We start from the raw sequence: 23,336 nt of genomic DNA on the forward strand, positions 1-23,336 counted from the left end.
GGGTTATCTTGAAAGCATGTGGTTGTAAAAGTGTCCAGTCCCATTTGTCCCCTCATTTCTTTGTAAGCTCTCACTGGCCCTTCTGCTTTTTCCATCATGCATGGAAAAGCACAAAGTCCTCATCAGAAGCCAAGCAAATGTTGCAGCCCTTTCTTGGACTTCTAGCCTTCAGAACTTTGAAGTAAGCCTCTTTTCTTTATAAAGTACCCAGTCTCAGTTGTTCTGTATATCAATAGAAAATGAACTAAGACTTCATATTGGTTCGGTTATATTTTTGTGTGTTTTGGGAGTTATTATACAGTAGTAATGAGGAGGAGATTTGATGGCCTCTGTTTTCTAGGGGGCAAGGACAGAAAATAGATAACTCATGAGAGTGAAAGAGGAGCAGGTGAAGAAAATGGGCTCTGGAGCTATTTCATGTTGAGGGGTAGCTGGGTCAGCCACAGTTCAAAGTCTCTACAGAGTTCCAGATGCAGGAGGGCAGAATTAATTAGGAACAATTACAAAAGCAGAAAAGTTCCTCATCTGTAGGAATCCATCACCGTACAGTGACCTCATGGAATATAACTCCAAAAAATAAGTGACCAGGAACTCCTGTACACACTTGTCTAAACTTGGAAAGGCCTTAGGAACATTTTTCTTGTTTCTGTAAAATGATGCCACCCACCTGACTTTGATACCAATGCATTAGAATTCTGAAACTTCTTAGTAGGCACAGGGTTAAGAGATTTTTCTTAGGATGACCATGACACATATATTGACTGTGGCATTTCATACAAACTAAAGGGTAAGTTATGGTGAGTGAAGAAAATAGAACCAATGGATTTTTCTTTACCTTGTTAAAAATACACAAAAAGGAAAAGAAAATTAATAGAGGGACTGCTATGGTCAGTATTGTTCCAAGAGCTCATTTGATCCTTGTTTTGTGAGGTGGGGACCAATGTTATCCAATAAGAGCACTAAGATATAAAGCATTCTGCTTAATTCTATGAGGTCAGATGGCCAATAGTCAGCAGTTCTTAGGTAACAGCTATGTGACCTTAGTGAAATAGCCTCCTATCAGCCAAGCAGAATAGTCTTTGAATCATCAACCATTATATTCATAGAACTTTATATAGACATTGAAATTGTATCTGAGACTACCTTGGAGATTATGAAACAGGGAGACAGAAAAGGGCCCAGGAGAGAGATGTTATGAGTAGATTAAATTTTGATTTAAACAATTAAGGGAAACTAGGAACAACCTAATTAAAAACAACAACCAATAAGAAAAAGGGTACCAAAGGGGAACTTGTAGGAAAGGGATACAAGTGACCAAGAAATATATAAAAATATGTTCAGTCTGATTCATAATTAAGCAAGTTGAAATGATAAGATATCATTTTTACTACCACTACTAGCAAAAATTAAGAATTTTTTTTTAGAAACCAGAATTGATGACAGTGAGAACAAGCAGTGTGAAGACAATTTGTAGGATTAAATACTGATCCAATCCAAAGAGCTGGACAGAGATAAAGTGGCAGAGCCATCACTGTGAGCATTACTAGGCCAAACTCAAATCACTGAAATCCAAAACTTTTTCATCATCAAAATGATGTGAAAAAAAAAAGGAAAGTTTTTTGATGCCATCCCATTTATTGATTTTTTATTTTACTTCTTGCACTTTAGGAGTCTGGTTAAGAAATTCAGTTCCTAAGAGGATATGTTAGAGTGTGGGGCCTACAATTTTTCTAGTATGTGCAGGGTTTCTGTCTAATACTTAGGTCCTTGATCCACATTGAGTTGAGTTTTGTGCAGGGTGAGAGATAGGGGTTTAATTTCATTTTGTTACACATGGACTTCAAGTTTTCCCAGCACCATTTGTTGAAGAGGCTATCTTTTCTTCAATGTATGTTTCTGGTGCCTTTGTCTAGTATGAGATAACTGTATTAGTGTGAGTTCTTTTCTGTGTCTTCCATTCTATTCCATTGGTCTTCATGCCTGTTCTGGCACCAATACCATGCTGTTTTTGTTACTAGCTCTATAGAATAATTTAGGGTCTGGTATTGTGATGCCTCCTGTTTCACTCTTCTTTCTAAGGATTGTTTTGGCTATTTATGGGTTTCTTATTTTTGCAAAGAAATTTTTATGACTGCCTTTTCCATTTATTTCTATGAAGACCACCATTGGAACTTTGATGGGAATTGCATTGAATCTGTAGAGCACGTTTGGTAGTATGGCCATTTTGACAATATTAATTCTGCCTCTCCAAAAACGTGGGAGGTATGAAAAAAGAACCTACAGAATAGAAGAAAATCTTTGCCACCTGTACCTTAGATAGAGCATTAATTTCTGGTATACATAAAGAACTCAAAAAACTTAACCCCCCCCAAAAAAAATAAGTGTCTGGAACTGAACAGATACTTCACAGAAGAAGAAATATGAATAGTCAACAAACATGAAAAAAAGTTCAACATCTCTAGCAATTAGAAAAATGCAAATTGAAAATACACAGACTTCCATTTCACTCCTGTCAGAATGAAAACTATTAAGAATACAAGCAACAGTAAATGCTGGCAAGGATGTGGGGAAAAGGGAAAAGTCCTACAATACACTGCTGGTAGAAGTGCAACCACTCTGGAAATTAGTATGGAGATTCCTCAAAAAAGGAACAGAACCACCATTTGACCCAGTTATCCCACTTCTTGGTATACATCCAAAGGACTTAACATCAGCATACTACAGTGATGCAGACATATCAGTGTTTATAGCAGCTCAATTCACAATAGCTCAACTATGTAACCAACCAAGTATCCTTCAACAGAAGAGTGGATAATGAAAATGTGATACACACACACACACACACACACACACACACACAATGGTGTATGACTCAACCATAAAGAATGACTGTGACATTTGCTAGTAAATGGATGGATCTAGAGACCATCATGCTAAGTGAAATAGCCAGTCCCCCCAAACTGAAGATTGAATATTTTCTGTGATACGTGGAAGCTAATCCAAATAAGGAGGCAGGGAGAACAGAAGTTCAGTAGATTAGACAATAGGGAATGGAAGGGGGGATAGAAGAAGGAAAGACAGTGGAATAAATCTGACATAATTGTCCTATGTAGATACATGGAAACATCACAGTGAATTCCAACACATGTACATCCACAAGAATGGGGTACTAAGTAGAATAAGATATATTCCATGCTTGCATAATGATATCAAAATGGATTCTACAGTCATGTATAACTAAAAAGAACCAAAAAACTTAAAAGAAAATTGCCAAGACAAAAAGTTTTGGATTTCAGAACATTTTGGATGCCAGATTTTCAGATTAAGGATGGGTCATCTCTCAATGTCCCACTACTGAAGTCTCCCTCAGCCCACTCCAGCTAATCACTCTGTAGTTCAATGTTCTCAATGCCCTTTGGCTCTACTACTCTTTCAACATTTACCATACAGTGTGTCACATTTATGCATATGAATAAACCTATATATATATATATATATATATATACGCACACAGGTGGAAAATTCTTCAGGCTAAGTGTATACCACTTTTTCAGCTTTACATTTCTTCTTTGTTATTTGTATAGTAGATACTAAACAATAACTACTATACAAATATCTTAAAGAAGAAAAATAGTTACAAAAAACAGTTACAAACTATTTCATTGATTACATCAATGAAATATCAATGTATTCTTTAAATAGGTAAATGTTGGAAAATTTTTATCATACACTTGCTATTCAGCAACCTGTACCTGAAGCTTTAAATACTCATGTACTCCTTGGTGTGATAAATCCATTTCAAAGAATTCATCTTCAGGAAATGATGACAAATATTCTAAAACCTTATATTTAGGGTTCTAAGGTTCAATAATCTTTCTTTTTCTGTTTTTTTTTTTGTACCAAGGATTGAACTCAGGGGCACTCAACCACTGAGCCACATCCCCAGCCCTATTTTGTATTTTATTTACAGACAGGGTCTCACTGAATTGCTTATCAATATTGTTTCTAAGAGACAAAAGTGGAAATGACTTCATTGTTTTTCAGTGACTAAACTAGAATAATAAAATGTAATCCTATGCAGCTGATAAAAATATAAAAAAATATTTCAAGACATGGGACATTCTCCTTTAAGTGAAAAAAAGCGGGGGTGGGGAGCAAATGAGGATGCACAGTTAATATGCAAGTTTTTTATTATAAAATGTAAAAAGAAATGTGATAAAAGTAAACAGGAGTTCACCCTGGGCAGAGGATTAATGGGGAACTGTTATTCTCTTTTTGTGTAATCGGAATTAATTTCTGATATATATTTTAGCTGCCCTACCTTTTATGGAATAAACTTATTGTATGTATTTGGGGAATGAAGTAATGAATACACATTATCTTTCTTTAGCCAAATAAAAATGTGATCCTGCATATCAACACCTATTTCTTTCCTCTAGGAAATGCTGGAGTGTGATGAAGTAGTTTCACTTTGAACTTGTTCCTACAGAATCAACAGAGAACATCAATATTCTAGGAACATGGACTCTATAGATATCCTAGCTCACTGATTTATTATGTAGGTCTGAATGTGGGAGGTGGCTAAGCAGAAGAAAATGAATACATCTGTACATCAAGAGGGATCAAGAATTTGGAGAAAGGTGATCCCCATATTCTTCTCTGGTTATCTTCAGATAAGACCCTTAAACCTTGTAACATCTTCCCTCAGTTTCTTCACAAATAAAAGAAAGGCCCAGTGAATTCTGAATCAACTGTCTTTGAAAGTCAAATCAGAGGTTAAGACATCAACTGCTGAATCCCATCAACTGTAACATGGCACGAAAATTTCAAATACTTCTAGAATAGAATAGAATCAGTCACAGGGACCTGGTAGGGAAGAATACTTGGTGGACTATTATTCAAGAGATTAATTTGGGTCAATACTTAGATGCCAACACTGGTGATAAGTTACATTATAAAAACAGATATTTCTTTAGCATAGATCTACATATGCCCATATTCATTCAGGACAATTTCACATTTTTGGACTGTCTTTAAAGTGCCTGGCACAATACAGGAGCTCAACAAATTTTATTTCCCTCTTTCCTAATCAAATGGCTCTTTTCCCAGAAAGGAATTATAGTTTCATCTGAAATTTAACCCACACAGGGGCAAAATTTTAAATTTTTCCACCATATGGATGTATAAAACTACTTCTAAAGTACATTAGGTATTCATCACACATTCTTTGCTTCCTACGCTCAAATATGTGGAAGATCATTTAAAGCATCCATTGAGGCCTCCAGGCCCCTGTTGTGTTGCAACACAGGCAGGATTTGGGGGTTTACCACAGGTGGGGACACAGCTCCCAAACACAATCCAGGCTTCTGGTCTCCTGTTCTGTTCCACTTATCCAGCCCCACAGCACCCTTGCCCCACCACTTTTATGGGTTCTTTTGTCTGCTGCTATATCATGTTGCTTCTAGTTTACTTAATTTTGGTAAAAAAAAAAAAAAAAAAAAAGTGGAAGAAAGAAGGAATATGTACTATGGATTTTGAGACTGACAAAACCTTCACGGCTTAATTTACTTTTTGAACTTGATGTAGTTGTATTGTCTTTGCAGGTGTCAAAACGAGACGTTTGAGAGGTTCCATCTTGTTCTCAAGACCACTAGCCATCAGTGGACAGTTAGGATTTGAGACCTTGGCTAAGGTGATGTGGTCACTCTGCTGGGCTGTTTCCTTCTGTATGATGACTCTGAGAATATCATGCCCCCCCCCCTTTTTATGTCCCTGGTTTATTGGAGGCTAGGGAGAGTTAACATATTTGGGTGTAGTCAAAATCCTATCATATGATACAATTTGGATTCTTCCCACAGATTACCTTAGAAATGCCAATATGGGTTGATGACTGGGAATTTTAAGAAATTATTGCCTTATGAATTTGGAAGAAAATTGAGGTATGTTGTTAACCGAGTTCAATATAAGACCATTGAGTGATGCCAATTGATAAGATAGTGTTTCATATCATTTTTCTTCTCACTTTGGTAGTACAAATAAAACCTTCATAAAAATTATAGAAATTAAAAAATATTATAAAAGCATAACATTTTATTGTTATGATTATTATTTTGGTACCTGGGATTGAACTCAGGGGTACTTGACCACTGAGCCACATCCCCAATCCTAACTTGTATTTATTTAGAGACAGAATCTCACCAAGTTGCTTAGTGCTTTGCTTTTGCTGAAGCTGACTTTCAACTGGCAATCCTCCTGCCTCAGCCTCCCAAGCTGCAGGGATTACACACATGAGCCACTTTGCTGGGCAGCATAACATTTTAAAATAAGAAAAGACATTATAGTCTATCCTTGTCCTTTCATTTCCTATTGTGAAATCTGAGGTTACCATTTATCCTTACTTTCTTCAATATGACCAGGGTTTGCAGCATAGGTGGGAAGGACACCATTGTTATTCCTTTTTTCAGGATAGGCTGAATATTTTACAATTCTATAATTTAGTACCACATCTGTATCATACTCTAACCACCTGCTTATCTTACCTCCAAACCCATCAGGCACGTATGTTTTAAGAACAATATTGCAGAAAATTGTTGGCAGTGATAATGGTTTGTTTCCCTCATTCCGAAGGGAAATGTGTCGATAGCCTGCTTGCAGGCCATCCAGTGGAAGGATCCTCTGGCCAATCAGCTTGTTGTTGTCATCATATACTGCTATTCTCAAGACAGCCAGGTCTGGCAGGATCACCTACAAACAAAGAACAAGACTTCTCATTGGTTTTTGTAACACAGCTCCCAAGAACCACGACTCTAAGAATCTGGACCAAATCCACACTGCTTGTAAATATACCTTTATGGTGAAAGTGAATTGATGATTCATTAGCATTTCTAAGGTGTCCTCTGTAAGCTACAAGGCCAACCAACACACTAAGAAAGGTAATTGGAACAGGTTTTCTGGAAGTCATCAAAAGTGTTGGTTGGAATGAATATTAAAGATTATGACTCAAATCTTTGTCATCTTTCCCCATTCCTCCTCGTGTCATGGGTGATACAAAGGAGACTCTGAGAAATCAGTGACTTTTATTAACCTCAGAGATTGTCAGTGACAGAGTGGGGACTAATCATGGCAGCTCTTGCCTTCTAATCCTATAAACTGTCTCATGACCTGGGTTGCTCTGACATTTAGCATACCTGTTTTTAAGAATGTGTAAAGTGCCTTTGAAATGTTTCATTTGTAAAAGACAATCCATGTATTCATTTGAATTATCCTTGTTTCTTTCACATTTTTGTATATTTAAATAGAGGAAGAAGCAGCTAAAAACATTAATAGTCTAAGAAATATAAAGATATGCTGATTTTAAGATATCTGTCATCCCTAAACTGAATAAATGGACATAAAATCTGAATTCAGATGGCAGAATCTCTATTAAGATACAAAATAACAACAGGACAAAAGAAAATCCGATGTATTTAATTAGGAATGCCTTTTGATTAGCTTCTTGAGAGCAACCAGGACATCCTGGCTGATCTGAATGCTGTGTCTAGGCTATTCAATGGGTAGCTAGCCTATTTTCATCTGGATAATATAATTTAATTCCAACTCCACGAAGATGAAGAGGTGAGTCTAGTTAAAGTTCAACCACTGTCCTCACTCTTTTTACTTATATGATTGGGAGTTTAGGCTTAAGACACTTCTGCCTTGTGATAATGATGCAAACAACAAAAAAGGAACAAGAATGAGAAAGGAGACAAAGCACTTGATATCTCTGAGTGGCAATTTAGCTTCTCAAGAACAGAAAGGGATCCAGAATTGGCATTTTGTTTCTGGCTCAGAAATATGACATATTAAAACCAAGTTGATATATCCTTATTCATAAAAAAAAAGAGTACCTGAGAAAACTTTCTGAATTTCTACAAATGTGTAAGGGGATAATTACTTATGCCAAAGAACACAATTTCATACCCGCAACATATCCAGCTGTAACTAATTGCAAAGACCAGGGAAGAAAAAGGGGGAAACCACAGCTCATTCACCCCACATCACAAGAATGCTGATGGGAGTGCAATGGATAATGGTGTTTGGGGAACTCAAATTTCAAAATGGCCTGATTTATCAAATCCACAGAGATCTCCCTTAATTTGGCTTATATAAGCCAGTTACTGTACTCTAAAATGGATAATCCCTAACCTTTCAAGACAAGCAGCTGATTGTCTGTGTTCCGTGACATATAAATGGAGTGGAACCACCTGGAAAGCCTATGCTGAAAGAATTGAGAAATCATTTTGGTCAGGATATCAGAACAAGTAAGAGAGAGATCTTTTTGGCAGTACTTCCAATGAGTGTTGTTTTTTTTTTTTCAAAGCATCTTCAGTTGACAAGGGAAACAAAAGGGGAGAATGAATAAGAGATTAAAATCTGAACATTAGGGCTGGGTTTCTGGCTTAGCCGTAGAGAGCTCACCTATTATGTGCAGGGTCCTGGTTTTGATCCTCAGCACCACATAAAGATAAATACCATAAAGGTATTGTGTCCAACTATAACTAAAAAATAAATATTAAAAAAATCTGAACATTAGAGGAAAGGCTGTGATTGTTCTTTTGATCCAGCATGTAGGAACGAGAGAAAAAAGTAAAACACTGAAAACTCACACATGAAGCATAAAATCTGTGAGTAGTGACAGGTTCCACACTTTCTGAAGGGACATGACTATATAAAGTGACCCATGTAATGGCATTTATTGGTCTCAGTTTTGAGGGTAGCATCTTAACCTGACCTCTCAGCTAAATGAACAGTGCAAGTTACCACCAACTTCAGGGGAGGGAAGAACTTCTCAAAGTACCATGATGTCCACAAGTTAATTCACATTCTCAGCAGATTGTAAACCTCGAGCTTGAGCACTGCCACATAGGAGGTGGCCACCTCTAAGGAGGAAAGGCAATTTGGAACATACCAAACAAAAACAATAATCACTGGACATAGATACAGAAGTTACAATAGAAATTACACATTGGAAGAAAGGATGAAAACAAGATGGCGGGTTAAAACAAGATGTCCCTCTATCACGTAGATTCTGGGCACTGAAATGTGGCTCCTATGTTATCAGCGTGGCTTTGACACATTGACAATGTCCTACCTTCCGAAACACAAACGATTCTTCATTGTAAACTGGATTGAGCCCATTGTTCATAACCATACGAGTTCGGAATTCCTTTCGTATGGTGTCAGTGGGCAGCCCATACATGTCCACTTCAACGTATGTGCCAATCTTCTTATCTGATAAGAACTGCCCTGATATGACCTTCAGCAATATGAAAGAGAAGGAAATGAACTCAGTGCAAATATCAGTAGCAAAGAATATCTAGGAAATAAAAAATTGTGTTTTTAAGGAGGGGATTTCAATGAACAATGGACACGTATACATTTTTAGTAAACCAAAACATTATTGACCAAATACCAAATGCAAAAAGAAGAGACAGTTCTTGGCAAAGGTCATGACTTCTAAAACTGCCTAGAAAAAGAATGAGAAAAGTATACATGGATCATATAATACAAATAATTAGTTTCCAGAGCACCTTTGTCTCACTTAGGTATCCATGCCTAAGAAACAAGAAGTGATGGATTCAGGCATGCCCTAAGATCCCTTCACAGCTCTGAAATTCTGTCATGCCATTACTGAATTCTTTCAAAAGTCTTGAAGAGAGACATAAGCTGGGCATGGTGTAATCCCAGTGACTTGGGAAGCTGAGGCAGGAGGATCACAAGTTGGAGGCCAGCCTCAGTAATTAAGCAAGGCCTTCAGCAATTTAGACCTTTTCTCAAAATAAAATTAAAAAGAGGACTGGTAATATGGCTCAGTGATTAAGCACCCCCAGATTCAATCTCTGGTGTCCCCCAGTAAAGAGAGAGAGGGAGGGAGAGGGAGAAAGGCACACAGAAACAAAAGGAAAACAATACCAGGATTGGTCTATTTTTCTTCACCTCTTGACTGATGTTGACATTGGTTGTCTATGACCAGTGCAAAATTATAACTACTAAAAAAATTATGGAGTGACTGTTTTTTTCATTTACTTAGCAAATAACTATAGCCCTTTATTAATTTCCCTTCCATATTATTTAGTAGCTAATAATTTTGAAAGGTTTTTTTTTTTTTTTTAGGTACAACAGACCTATCATAAATTGCACATATTGAAATTGACAAGTAAGCATATCTGTGAAACTATCACTGTGATTAAGGTATCAAGCACTTCCATCACCTCCAAGATTTTTGGAGCCCTATTATAATCATCTTTCTCTCCTTCCACTGTGTCCAGAGGCAATCACTGATTTACTTTCTATCACCATATCTCACATTTTCTAGAATTTTATAGAAAATTTCATCATGTAGTAGTTATTTTTTGATAGTTTTTCTTACCAAAAGTAATTCACAATTTTACTAGTTAAAAAAAATGTGTGTTCTATGGAAAAGGCGCAGGGAGGAGGGTGGATTTTTGACATAAGTGACATAAGGATCTGGCAACTTGACATTAAATATTTTACCAGTGGGTTCTGTCCAGGACCATTTGCATATACATTTACACAATCTGATGAGCAGGGATGTTACCTGCACCGAGCATGTGGCTGCAATAACCCCATCCACAGGGGTTTCAGAGAAGGGATCAAATGTTCGGTCAGGCCGCCTCATGAAATCTGGTTTGAGCAGGTACCTGGTAGAAAACACAGAGGAAGCTTATTGTACTCATAGACCTTTAGAAAGACAAAAAAAAAAAAAAAAAAAAGGTTTTTGAAACACTTAATCCTTCTATTTCCTCATGTATAATTATGAGGTCGGTTTTTAGGTAGAGGGTCCTGAAGACGGAGGAGGATGCTTTTGCCCTTTTAGATGATGATGAAGAACATCAGACAACAACACTTGCCACAGAGGACATGCTGTGTTCAAAGAAAATGAGTCCTTTCTGACTTGGCCAATCTTGAGTCTCCTTCTCCATCCTTATAGAATCCAGTTTAAGCAAGAGTCTTATAATGTCCATGTGTTAATATGCATTTGGCTCTTTCCTTCCTAACTATGGTTTTTATGTTTTTCAAAGCACACAGCAGAGAAAAATGTAATGCACCCTTGGGAATGTATGTGGTGATTGTTTCAGATAACTGGGCTGTCATTTGAGCATGTGGGCATATTGGCAAAGAACCACCTGTCAGGTAGGCAGAGGTATGGCATGTGTACACTGAAGAGCCATTTCCTAACCCACAACTGCAGAAAATTTGCATCTTGACGGGTTATTTTCAATAATGAAAATTAAGATATTTCACAGGGTGAGCCACTGTCCAAAACTAATTGTCTGACAGTCTCATTATGGAATGGGACAGGACTCCACAGAATTAATCCTGAGGCCTTTGGGCTGTGATCTGATATTATTTTTTTATAGTACTGTTCAAGGACAGATGCGAGGAAAAAAAATGGCCACAAAGCTTTTAAATCTTTGTAGAATTCTAACTTCAGCTGCACACAGTGGTGCGTGCCTCAATCCTAGCAACTCAGAAGTCTGAGGTAGGAGGACTGCAACTTGAGACCAGTCTGAGTGAGACCTTGTCTCAAAATAAAAAAATAAAATGGTCTGGGACTATAGATCAATGGTACAGCATCCTTGGGTCCCATCCCCAGTACTCCTCCAAAAATTCTAATTTCATATTTTTGTTTAACATTTCAGCATTTCAGTGGAATTACTATTTTCTATTTTACTTCCTGGCTCACAAATTTTTAAAAGACTGCTTTTTAAGTAAACTGGAACAAAATTCATAGCACTAATTTTTAATAACCACTACTTACAAGACATGCAAAAGAATCAAGAGAGGACAAAGGTTTATCCTCAATTGAAATAAATTCAACCTGACACCTATGATTTCATTATACATGGAATTAACTTCATTTATGTATTTGTCATCAGTAAAAGTACACATATTTAATGCTCATGTCTCTGGGTATTGTTCAAATGAGCATGGATCATTACTTGCCTCAGATATAAAAACCTCTGTTATTGAATTTATAGTGAGGTAATTAAGTTCTGGAGTATGTATGATTCTGAAAACTTGTAGATAAAAAAATCCTGCTTAGTAAAATGGGGTAGATAAAGAATGTATATTTGCAAATATAATCTATATAAGGGTTTAATTTACTTCTATCCCATACCTCAAATCAGCTTACATTCACCAGCCCCTAATTAAAAATGACATGCATTCATTAAAGTGGTAGTAGGGAGTCCTGAAACTAGGTGACAACATCTTAAATCACATTACTCACCCGCAAGATCCATTATACTCAAATTTCCCCTGGTTCAATTGCATTGCTAAATCTGTCGAGAGACAAAAATAATTTAGCATTTCATCTCCCTGGATAAACAAGACCCCAACAGGATGATTTTAAACAATGGAAATCAGACTGCTCCAGAGGTAACACAGGTTCGGTTTAAGGCACATAATTCTTTTCCATGTTTTTCAAATGACCTTGTGTTTAATGTGAATTAAGCATAAAGTATGTTTTTCATAAAGATAATCCCAGAATTCCTTTTAGAAATGGAATTAATACATAAGCTATACAATTGTTCATTTAATATTGAGACTAGAGATGTTTAACCTGCTGTCATTAGAAGTACCTATGAGTCTTATCACCCAGGGAAGGCAAGGCTGGAGATACCCAGTACGGTCAGCATGAATACAAAACTTGAATTAAACTGTGTATGGTGACATGTGCCTGTAATCCTAGGATGGGGAGGTTGAGGCAGAAGGATCACAAGTTCAAAGCCAGCCTTCAGCAACTTAGTGAGACCTTGTCTCTTGAAATACAAAATAAAAAGGGATGGGGATGTTGCTCAGTGGTTAAGCACCCCCCAGATTCAATCCAAACAACAACAAAACAAAACAAAAATATCCAAAACTTGAGTTGAGATACAACACAAGCCAAGTAAGAATAACATGAAATTGATGGCTTTCTCACAGCATTAGACTTAAGGAATATTCTTCTAGTGGGGCCTACCCTGTCAGGGCATGGCTCAGGATTTTTCTCTTGCAGGCAGATAGCGTTTGCTTTCTTTTTTTCTCATCAGGAAAAAAAAAATGGTTAGTGGTTGGATTTTTCTTCTTCCAAATATTGTCATACAACCTAATATTAAAGAATAAAATACAAGCTGATCTAGCAAGGACTGTGGGGTCACATGCACAATGAGGAATCCCTAGGGGGAATTTCTGGTCATGAAGGAGGCTCCCCCAAGAGGAGGGAAATATAGTCAGCTCAGGCTCAAGCCAGAGAGATGAAAGTCAAAGGACCTTCTAGTTAGTCCAGATAATAAGAAATGAGGAAGATAGGGATTTTTAAATAGGGTCAGTACATTAGATAAGAAAAAGCTCCCCAAAATGGGAAACTTGGAAGGTATCCTCATATAGCAAAGGACTGAAGAAGAAGAAAAAAATGTATTTTTAAATCTTTGTAGAATTCTAACTTCAGCTGCACACAGTGGTGCATACCTTAATCCTAGTAACTCAAGAGTCTGAGGTGGGAGGATTGCAACTTGGAGACCATTCTGAGTGAGACCTTGTCTCAAAATAAAAAAATAAAATGCTCTGGGATTATAGCTCAGTGGTACAGCGCCCCTCGGTTCCATCCCCAGTACTCCCTTCCAAATTCTAACTCCATATTTTTGTTTAACATTTCAGCATTTCAGTGGAATTACTATGTCCTATTTTACATATGTGTTTTGTTTTAACAATTGTAAAGCCATGCTGAGAATTACCAACATAAAGTAAGTGGGTTTTGTGACATATTTCTATGTATTCTCTTTTGTCATCTCTCATCTTAATGTTGTGAACATAGGCTCTTTACACAAACTTTGAAAACTTTTTAAAAAAATTATTCCTTCTAATCCCAGGAAAAAAGTATCAGCATATTATATACATATAGCCCATATTTGATTATACTTTGGAAGACCAATTTATAGATTAGATCTTCTAAAAATATATAACTCCTTACATATCATTTAAGGGGAGTTTTACTATGTAATATTCTGTACTTGTATGGTGAGGTGACACTGTGTCCTTGAAATTTGTTGAATATTTGCGGTAGCCAGGGAACTTTCCAAAGGAGAAATGAGATTTAGTTACTGTACCAAAATACTTAAATTCTTCTCACTCAATTCTTCTGCTTCTGGAAACAAAGATAACAAGTCTGATCCAAAAGTAAGAAATATTAGAAATATTTAGGAATAGGGGATACTGTTTAGCAGAGTAGTCATGGCAATTATGAAAAGAATTGAAGTATAAATCAAAACATTGTCTTTTACTGTCTTCTTGTTCTATTTGGGGATTTGAATTTCTCACCATTATATAAATCCAGGAAAACACTGTTTTGCCATATGTTCGCTTCCCTGAAAACATGCCCACAGCCAACCGATGGCAACTCCCAACACCACCCTGTCAAAGTGTTCTCGTGGAATTTTGGGGTCACTGGGTATCAGCTCCTACCTGGGGTTTGATAGTTCAGTGAAACCATCTGGCATCCAGCGTTCCAGAATATCTGAGGCATGTAATTACTGGAATCGACTCTGCCTCCCTTGGGGTAAATGCGACTCATTTGCCGTTTGTTGTAACTGTGTAACTTATTAAGGAAAACAGAAAAAAAAAAAAGAGTATCACAGCTGAGGTAAATAAACAACATAGAGCTGGAACAATAGAGGTGCAGGCCAATAATGACCAACCTACAGGCAACCCAGAACAAAGTTCCCATTTACCAGTGATGCTTGGGAGAGAAAGAGACCACAGTTCACTCTGCAGACTTGGAGGACAATTTTCATTTGGGTAGATTGTCACAGCTGCCATGCTCTTTCACACATATTATTTTATTATCTCTACAATCAAACTTATATATTAGCCATTTATTTATTTCAGAGACTGTTGCCCAACCAAATGTGCAACTGCCTACTCCACTCAACACCCAAGGATACTTCACGAATTCAATCGCGTGTGTCTTCAAGTAGCCAAGGCCAACTGATTCATTAAAAGAAGACATGTTATAATGAATGTTGCGTTCTGTAAGAGAAAAGCAAAGATGCACTCAGCAACCCTGCCATCAAACCCTCCCAGAAAGACAGGCAATAAATATAGCTACATCCAGAGTCACCAGGCTTTAGCAGCCAGTGTTACATGATCATGTCAGTTGCTTTTAGATTCATTAATATCCTATGAATGGATTTAGCTTACTTAAGAAAAATAAGTGTTCTGAAATATATCTGGAGTCCAAGTATGTGTACCCCAATTTCTGAAATATGTATTTTTGAAGGTCATGATGCCTTCTGCTACCCACAAAAGATAATAAAAATTTTAAATTAGTTCTTATGCTTTTGGAAACAAGCTTTTGACTAAACACATCTTGTGCCAGAGAACACTAGAACGTATTCCTCTTCTCTAACTATAATATTTTAGCCCATTGACAAACCTCCCTCAGCTCCCCCACATCTATTCTCTAAAGACACTGGTAACCACTACCCAATGTACATATAAATTAAAAATTTACATTGCATCTCATAAATACGTACAAATATTTTGTGTCAATCAAAGATAAACTAATATTTTATTTATTTATTTATTTATTTATTTATTTATTTATTTATTTTAAAGAATAAATAAAGCGGTCTTGTGAAAGCATTTGGAATACTAGAGGCTAACAAGTCCATAGTCTCTCAGAGCCACCATGTGGCTGATGTAGAGAATGGCAATGCAATCCCAAGGCATGCTCAGAATTGTGGCTATCTAGCCTGTGAAACAAAAGTAAGAGAGATGCCCACCCCAAAAGAGGAAAACAGCACAAGTTAGGTTGGAACTCATTGGTATAGGAAAAAAAAAAAAAAGATAAGCAGATAAAAAAGGCTACTGCATTTTAACTTTGACGTTACCTTCAGCCACATGGAAACCTTGAAACTTCACTGGCTGTGCATAATTGATCATGGTGGACAAATAGGGATGGATATTAGTGGTAGCACCTACATATTTATAAGATGCCATCCATGCCTGCTCATCCTCTACAGTAACCAGGCCCTGCAAACACAATGAAGAGAACAGATTAGCTGATGGCTTCAGAGGGACTCCCAGATTCAGGCTGCAAATTTCCTTACTAAAGATAACTTGCAAGGAAAAGGGGAGGTCCTGGGGAATGAAATTGATCAAATTAAATTATATTGTGTGCATGTAGGAATATGAAGCAACGAATCCCAGTATAATCTGTAATTATAATGCATTGATAAGCGGTTTTTAAAAAGACATTAAAAAGCTAATTTACACACAAATTCAGAAGCAAAATAACGTTTGTACCTCAATTATGTTAAAAGATAATTTTAAAACTTAATCTCCATGATAGTCCAGATGATGCAAAAGGAGATAATCAGAAAATATTAAGTTATTTTATGTGTTTGGGTTGTTGTTAGATTTTTCAAGGGACTTTAAAACATCCAAGAAAAGATATTGGAGTCTTACAGAAATGCTGTGAGGTATGTACAGCAATATTATCATTCATATTTTCCTAAGCTGAGGTACAAAGTCAAAAACAGTGAATCTTAAATTTTAGTGTGTGACAGAATCACCTGGAGCACTTGTTGAAACACAGATTCCTGACCTCCATACTTGGAATTTCTGCTGTAGTGAGTCTGGTTGAGGCACAGGGGCTTACAATTTTATAATTTCAAACTATTAAAAATTTTAAAATAAGGTGCTGGTGAGGGAAAGGTCTGAGGACCACGTGGTATAGTAGCACTGTTCTACAATTTCAGCCACATACATGGTGGTTTATTTATTTTAAAAGGATGTATTTTTAAAATACCCTAATAAAGTGACATAGAACGCATTGAAATTATACGACTTTGGAGGGGAAGAAAGCAAATTATTTTATTTACTCCTTGAGAAATCTGAACATAACTATCAAAACCAACAGAAATAATGCTTGTTGCCCCCACTACTCAGGAGGCTGAGGCAGGAGGATCACTTGAGCCTAGGAGTCCAAGGCCAGCCTGGGAAACATAGTGAGGCCCGGTCTCTTAAATAAAAAAAAAAAAAAAAAAAAAAAGAACATTTAAGTGGTCAACATTTTGTTAACAACTTGGTGACATTGTCTGTGTTCTTTTTTCCATTGTATTGAAGATTAGTTTCTTCTGTCCCCATTTTGACCAAAGTCCCAATTGCTGATCTATTTTTTAAACTTTTTCATTTGTTTTTAATGAGTTATACATGATAGCAGAAGGCATTGATGCACTTTGACCACGTTTAAGTGGTCAACATTTTGTTAACAACTTTGAAAAGCTCAACTTTCTCACAGATTGAATCTAGGAGGATGCTTAACCATACGATGTAACCCATGAGTGAAAAACCAGTCAGACCATTTGTTTATCTTATTGATGACAACAATCTGAATGTTCTAAATCATCAAACTGATTTCACTGATAATAGACTAAGATAAATAATCAAATAATGCAACTTAATTTTGTTTTTATAGATTTTTTATAGGTTGCAGACCCCAGACCTCCATAAAAGGGCAGAGGCCACATCTATTCTTGTGTCTTTAATGATTACAAATAATTCCTGTGCTATGTGCTAGGCACCAGCATGCACATCCTCATTAATATTGTTATTTGTCAGGAGGATTATAGTCCTACCAATGACCACATGAGAAGTCCAAGGCCTTGTGGATTTAAGTTAATTTAGCAAATTAATGTTAATTACCAAACAGCCACTCTGTACCATTGACTCCACTATCTTATGAAATTTTACTCTGTCCCATAATCATTTTGGGAGATTTGTGATTCGATTGACCCATACTTCTTTCAAATTAATTGTTTAAACAATGAGAAGGTAGGGTCTCACTGGTAAATAAGATAGGACCCTGTAGATAGCAAAGCAGTCTGCAGCTCCCAAAGGTGAGAGTCAACGTAGAAGGCAAATTTCTGCCTGAGATGGTCTTCAGTCTTACTACTGCATAATAGACCAAACCCACTTAGCAAGACACTTCAATCATCATGATGAACTTTGAAGAGGATAAAAGAAAATGACAATGTTACTTTATCTTCCTTACAATAAGGCTAATGTCTACTAACATCAAAAGAAATCTCCAAAAGGTGTGCAGTGGAAGCTACCTAAGGATCTTCCATGACATGGATGCTGTGAGAGCTCAGATCACTTTTCTACTGTTCTACAATATGAATCTGATGACCTATTAGATAATTTTTATTTTCATATTCAACATGCTGATGATTATGCACCGCCTTCGAGGACTAAAATTTCTAATTCCAAGTAAGGAAATATCTTATTGCATTAAACGCCTATTTTTTAGGAAAATTATCTTACTTAGTTTAGTGCTTTTTATCAGGATTTTTAATCATTTTATTATTGTGTTTAATTATTTCTTTTGCCAATTCTTATATTAGATGCATTATACCTATAGACGCTAAGCTTGATATTCCACGGGTGGGGGGGGGGAGTGGACAGAGTAACAACAATAGTCCTTAGTAGAATAAGTTCAATATTAGAGGGCCACATATGCGTGTATCCTAATGAAGGAAAAATGCTCGAGATAATTATTTTGTTACCTTTTTGTTGTTTTCATGTTCAAGGTCATCTGAAGTCTAAATTAGAGAAAGAAAATGATTTGTTTACTTCCCTAAAGGGCAAAATTACAAATTTATTAGTTATATTTGTGTAAATATTTAAATAAATATATATGAACTTATGATTCTATGTATTTGTTAAGATGGGAAATTAGTGGAAAGCCATGGACCAAAAGAAAGAAAAAAAAGGTACTGCGCAGATGTGATGACCTCATGGTTTTATATTTCAAACGAGCTGTATTCTTAACGCTATCTCCTTCCTTTGTTGATGGTTTTCACTCATTTAGATGCTTTATTGTAATAAGTTCATTAGTGACTTAGTCATGGGGCTTGGGAAATGAAAATAATCAATGTGGCTATGTCCTCTGACATATAAATGGCAGCATAAGTGGTCACTCTTCAGTAGCTCAGCATTCATGTCTCTGTATTTGCTATAGACTCAATGTTTGTGTCTCTAACAAATTCATGTGGTGGAACCATAATTCCCAATGTGATAGTATAGATGGTCCCTAACTTAATGATGGTTCAACTCAGGATTTTTTGAGTGTATGACGGCGCAAAAGTGATTTTTTTGAGTGTATGACGGTGCAAAAATGTGCTTCAGTTTTGATTGAATTCTTGGTATGATGATCCTCTGGGAAGCTGGGTGGCAGCAGTAAACCAGAGCTCCTACTCAGTCACATGATCCCAGGGGTAAACAACCAGCAATATACAGTGTACCATGCTGCTAAGCTATGATGTTCCATAGGTGAGGTGTATTCAATGCATTTTCAGCCTATGAGATTTTAACCTCACAATGAGTTTATCAAAATCACTTTGTAAGTCAAGGAGCGCCTGTATTTGGAGATGGAGACTCTGGGAGGTATTCCAATCATAAGCAGGGAGCCTCATGATTAGATTAGTGCCCTTAGAAGAAGAGATGAGAGAGAGCTTGCTTTCTCATTCTCTACTATGTGCAGACATTACTGGGCTCTCACCAAGAACTGACTGGCCAATACACTTGAATCTTGAACTTTGTAGTCTCCAAAACTTTGAGAAATAAATAAATTTCTGTTGTTTAAGTCAACCAGTCTATGATACTTTGGTTATGACAGCATAAACTGGCTAAGAGAGCATTGATGACTTCATGTAGTACAACAATACTCTTTGAGCCTTAGTAGATACACAGCAATCTCAATGTACTTCATAGATCAGAAAAGGGAGAGTCCAATGGCAACGCTTCTTTGACTTTGTTCATCATTACACTCTCCTCTTCCTGCCACCAAATCCATCCACCTGCATCTTTGTCCATTGTAGCCACAGGGAAAGTATCTTTGCTCCCATCAAGATCACACTTTCATATCACCATCATCCTGTCAGTGCTGGTCTTCTCAAGGAATTCCCAGGCATTCTCCCTTATTCTCCTGGAAGACTAATCTCTCCCTCTCTGATGTACCATCCTTGGCTGCGTGCAAGAAAGCTCCAGATTTCTTCACCCTACAAATAACACTCCCTTGACTCCTCAGGTTACCTTTAGCTACCAGCCCTTTTCCTGCTCCCATTCACAGCAAAACTTCTCAAAAGCACAGTTGCTATCCCTTCTCTGTTCCAGTACCCTTCTCCCACCAGCACTCCATTGACACTTCAAGTTCACCAGTGACCTCCATGCTACCAATCCAATGGACACTCTTGAGACTTGTTACTCAGAAACTCTACAGAATTTCACAGTCAACCACTAGGTTAACAGTGTCTCTCCTAGTTTTCATGGGCCATATCTTCTTCTTTCCTAGCTCCTCTCTTGTGAACCCATTTTTACCTAGTGTTCTACTTGGGCCTTCTTTTCCACTCACCCCATGGATCATCTCAGTTATTTCCATGGATCAACTATGACCTGTTGAACTCCCAGCTCAACCTCTCTTCTGGATTTAGTTTATGATGATGCTAGTGATGACGATAATGAGAACAAAGATGAAAATAAGAGGGTAGCAGCAACTAACACTTTCATAGGTGCTACCACGTGCCAGGCTCTTCTTCATAACAATCCAACAACAAAAAAGGATTATGATCTTCACTTTGCAGATGAGGAAATGAAGACACAGAGAGGTTAAGTAACTTACCCAAAGAGAGACAGTTGGGAAATGAACTTGAGAGATAAATGTCAATGCCTGACACCTTTCCTTGAGTATCTATCTCACAGGCATTGTAGATCACCCGTCCCATTTGGAACTCCTGAATTTGTTCTTTCTTCCAGTCTACCCAGTTCCTCAAAAAAGTACTCCAGAAGGTCACCTTCTTCTCTCTCCCCCACTCACAACATTCAGTCCATCAGTGATTTGTATCGTTTTGGTTCCTTAATACATCTTGAAACCATTCTGTCCTCTTTCTACTGTCCAGTTTCACCATTAGGGGCTCTTTCTACCCTGACTATTTTTCTTGCTTCCACTCTTGTTTCCTTCTAAACTAATCTCAATATGGTGAGAAGCACGATCTTCTAAAACTCATATCTGACTACAAGGACTCCTGCTTTTTCAATGGCTTCATATTTCACTTTAAATTTGAATTTATCATGGTAGCCTCTGAAGTCCTGCACCATCTAGTTGCTGGCTATCCACCTCATCTCATCTTGATCCACTCTGCTGCTCCTTCAATCCATCTTTGTGGTTACTATTGTAGTGTTCCCTCTATGTGGAAAGTTATTCTTCTTTCTGTGTATGATAAATTCTTCCTTCTCCTTTGGATTCCGGTTTTCTTATTCCCGCCACCTTGTTATTCTCATTAGTCTCCAATTTAGCACTTGTTTTTATTTTCACAATAGCACTTATGAAAAAATTGAACTGCATAATTATTTATCTGTTCACAGTCTATTTCCATCTATGTCTCTAAACTGTAGGAGACGACAAGCTACCAAAGGGTAGAAAGTAAATGTGTTTTGACCCTTTTAGATGGTGGTAGCCTAGACTGTGTCTAAAATATAATTGGTACTCAATAAATTTTTTTTATTGAATAAGTGGTTGGAAATATTTTTTATGCTTACTCTACATTAGGAGGGGAATATTAATTAGTGGTTCTCTGATGAAAGGATATTCAGGGGTTATTTTCTGATGATTCTAACAGGTGACCCTTGTCCCTGGGATGCTGTGGGTGTCTCTCTACCCACCTACAATATAATACAAACAATAATATTTAAATGACATAATAAATGATAGTATTTAAAGGAAACTGGCTAAATAAATTGTGGTTAATACTGGGCATGGCTAATAAGTAACTTAAATGTCCTTTTTAACTTAATATTGTGTATGTGTGAAATCTGGGTCACCCAGCAGAAAATTCTATCTTGTGCAATTAAAAGGAATGATAGGCTACTTTATCCTCTTGTAGTTGAAACATTTCCAAAATTTCATAACAGCTCCACATTGTGAAAAAAAAAAGGGCCATGAAGACTCTGACCTTCTTGACACTATTTGCAACAGCTTCCTTATGCCCCAAGTCATCAGCAGAAAGTTCACTTCCAAATTTGAACTCAGGGTGAGCTTCCTCCTCTTGGTCAGCTGTGTGAAAAACAAAAGAAAAATTCATGAACCCAAATTACTGGAAAGCAGTCAGACCTTGCCTGAAATCTTGGGAAGAACATGACAAAAGATTTTCATGACCTACATACTCTGCAAATTGTGAACTGAAAATCTGAAATCTGACACGCTCCAAAAATCCAAAACTTTTTGAGCATCATGATGACAACACTTTTTTTTCAGATTTCAAAGCAATTTGTATCTTCATTTTATTTTAATGAGGGGTATTCAGCTGGTAAAAAAAAAAAGTCTATGTGAATATTTTAAAATCTGAAAAAACTCCCCAAACTGAAACTCTTCAATTCTCAAGTGCTTTGTATAAAGAATACTCAATCTGTGTGTTTCATCTAACCAGCCCAGCCAGATGTAACTACCTGAAGACAAGGAGTGAGTCCCATACAAGTGGTAGACATTTAATAATTACTACTTTTAAAGAGTATACAAATGCACAGTATCATTTCTGAAGGTGCATGAGCGCACAAACACCACAACATATGTGATTTTGGTATTCCCCACTGCTTGTCTCCTAGGGCCAGGAGTTGGAGGCTCTTCTGAGTCTAAACTTAGTCTAATGGTTAGGCAGTTCTTTCACTAAGAGTCTTTTCTATTTTCCACAACCTCTAGGCAGGACTGCCCTCTTGAACCATGCTGATTTCCTTCTGCCCTCTATGCCAATGTATCTAAATTAGAGGCTCTAGTAACCTCTATATAGTTGGATCGTTTGTTGACACCAAGGCAATTGAAGCCAACTGGTTGACCAGAACTACGGCCAAGTAGTTGAGGAAATCTAAGAATTGTATACATTACTAAGTCAGAAGGACCTCTGTGCCCCTAAAATGAAATTCAGTGGATGATTATATCTTTTCAGGTATTTATTTTACTGCTGTACTATGCCATGGAGTTATTTATATACAAAATAAAATTAGAATCTCAATTTTGGAATAAGATGGTAGTTACTAGAAGCTGTGTGCCTCGAAGAATCATTAGCATATGTGCCAAGAAGGAAGAAAGTGTCTTTCAGAATGGTAAGTGACCAGGCGTCGTGGAGCATGCCCATAATCCTAGAAGCTCAGGAGGTTGAGGCAAGAGGATCGTGAGTTCAAAGCCAGCCTCAGCAACTTAGTGAGGGCCTGTCTCTAAATAAAATGCAAAAAAGGGCTGG

The 23,336-nt window shown here is 37.0% G+C and overlaps 1 protein-coding gene across 7 annotated transcripts in view; it reads right to left on the reverse strand.

Moving 5' to 3' along the window:
• Positions 1-23,336, reverse strand: part of Plcb4 (phospholipase C beta 4) — a 399,208-nt gene that overhangs the window by 53,848 nt on the left and 322,024 nt on the right. For 6 of the 7 annotated variants that reach the window (XM_026385783.2, XM_026385781.2, XM_026385784.2 and 3 more), the window contains 9 exons: positions 22,056-22,156; positions 18,612-18,647; positions 15,933-16,074; positions 14,985-15,069; positions 14,506-14,630; positions 12,293-12,344; positions 10,598-10,700; positions 9,131-9,295; positions 6,540-6,744 (listed from right to left, as the gene is read on the reverse strand). In XM_026385783.2, the coding sequence (XP_026241568.1) occupies positions 6,540-6,744; positions 9,131-9,295; positions 10,598-10,700; positions 12,293-12,344; positions 14,506-14,630; positions 14,985-15,069; positions 15,933-16,074; positions 18,612-18,647; positions 22,056-22,156 (1,014 nt within the window). The remainder of the gene's footprint in view (positions 1-6,539; positions 6,745-9,130; positions 9,296-10,597; positions 10,701-12,292; positions 12,345-14,505; positions 14,631-14,984; positions 15,070-15,932; positions 16,075-18,611; positions 18,648-22,055; positions 22,157-23,336) is intronic. The other variant, XM_077799625.1, reaches the window with a different exon arrangement.

The sequence above is a fragment of the Urocitellus parryii genome, chromosome 6 (assembly GCF_045843805.1).
Source record: "Urocitellus parryii isolate mUroPar1 chromosome 6, mUroPar1.hap1, whole genome shotgun sequence".
Taxonomy (NCBI): domain Eukaryota; kingdom Metazoa; phylum Chordata; class Mammalia; order Rodentia; family Sciuridae; genus Urocitellus; species Urocitellus parryii.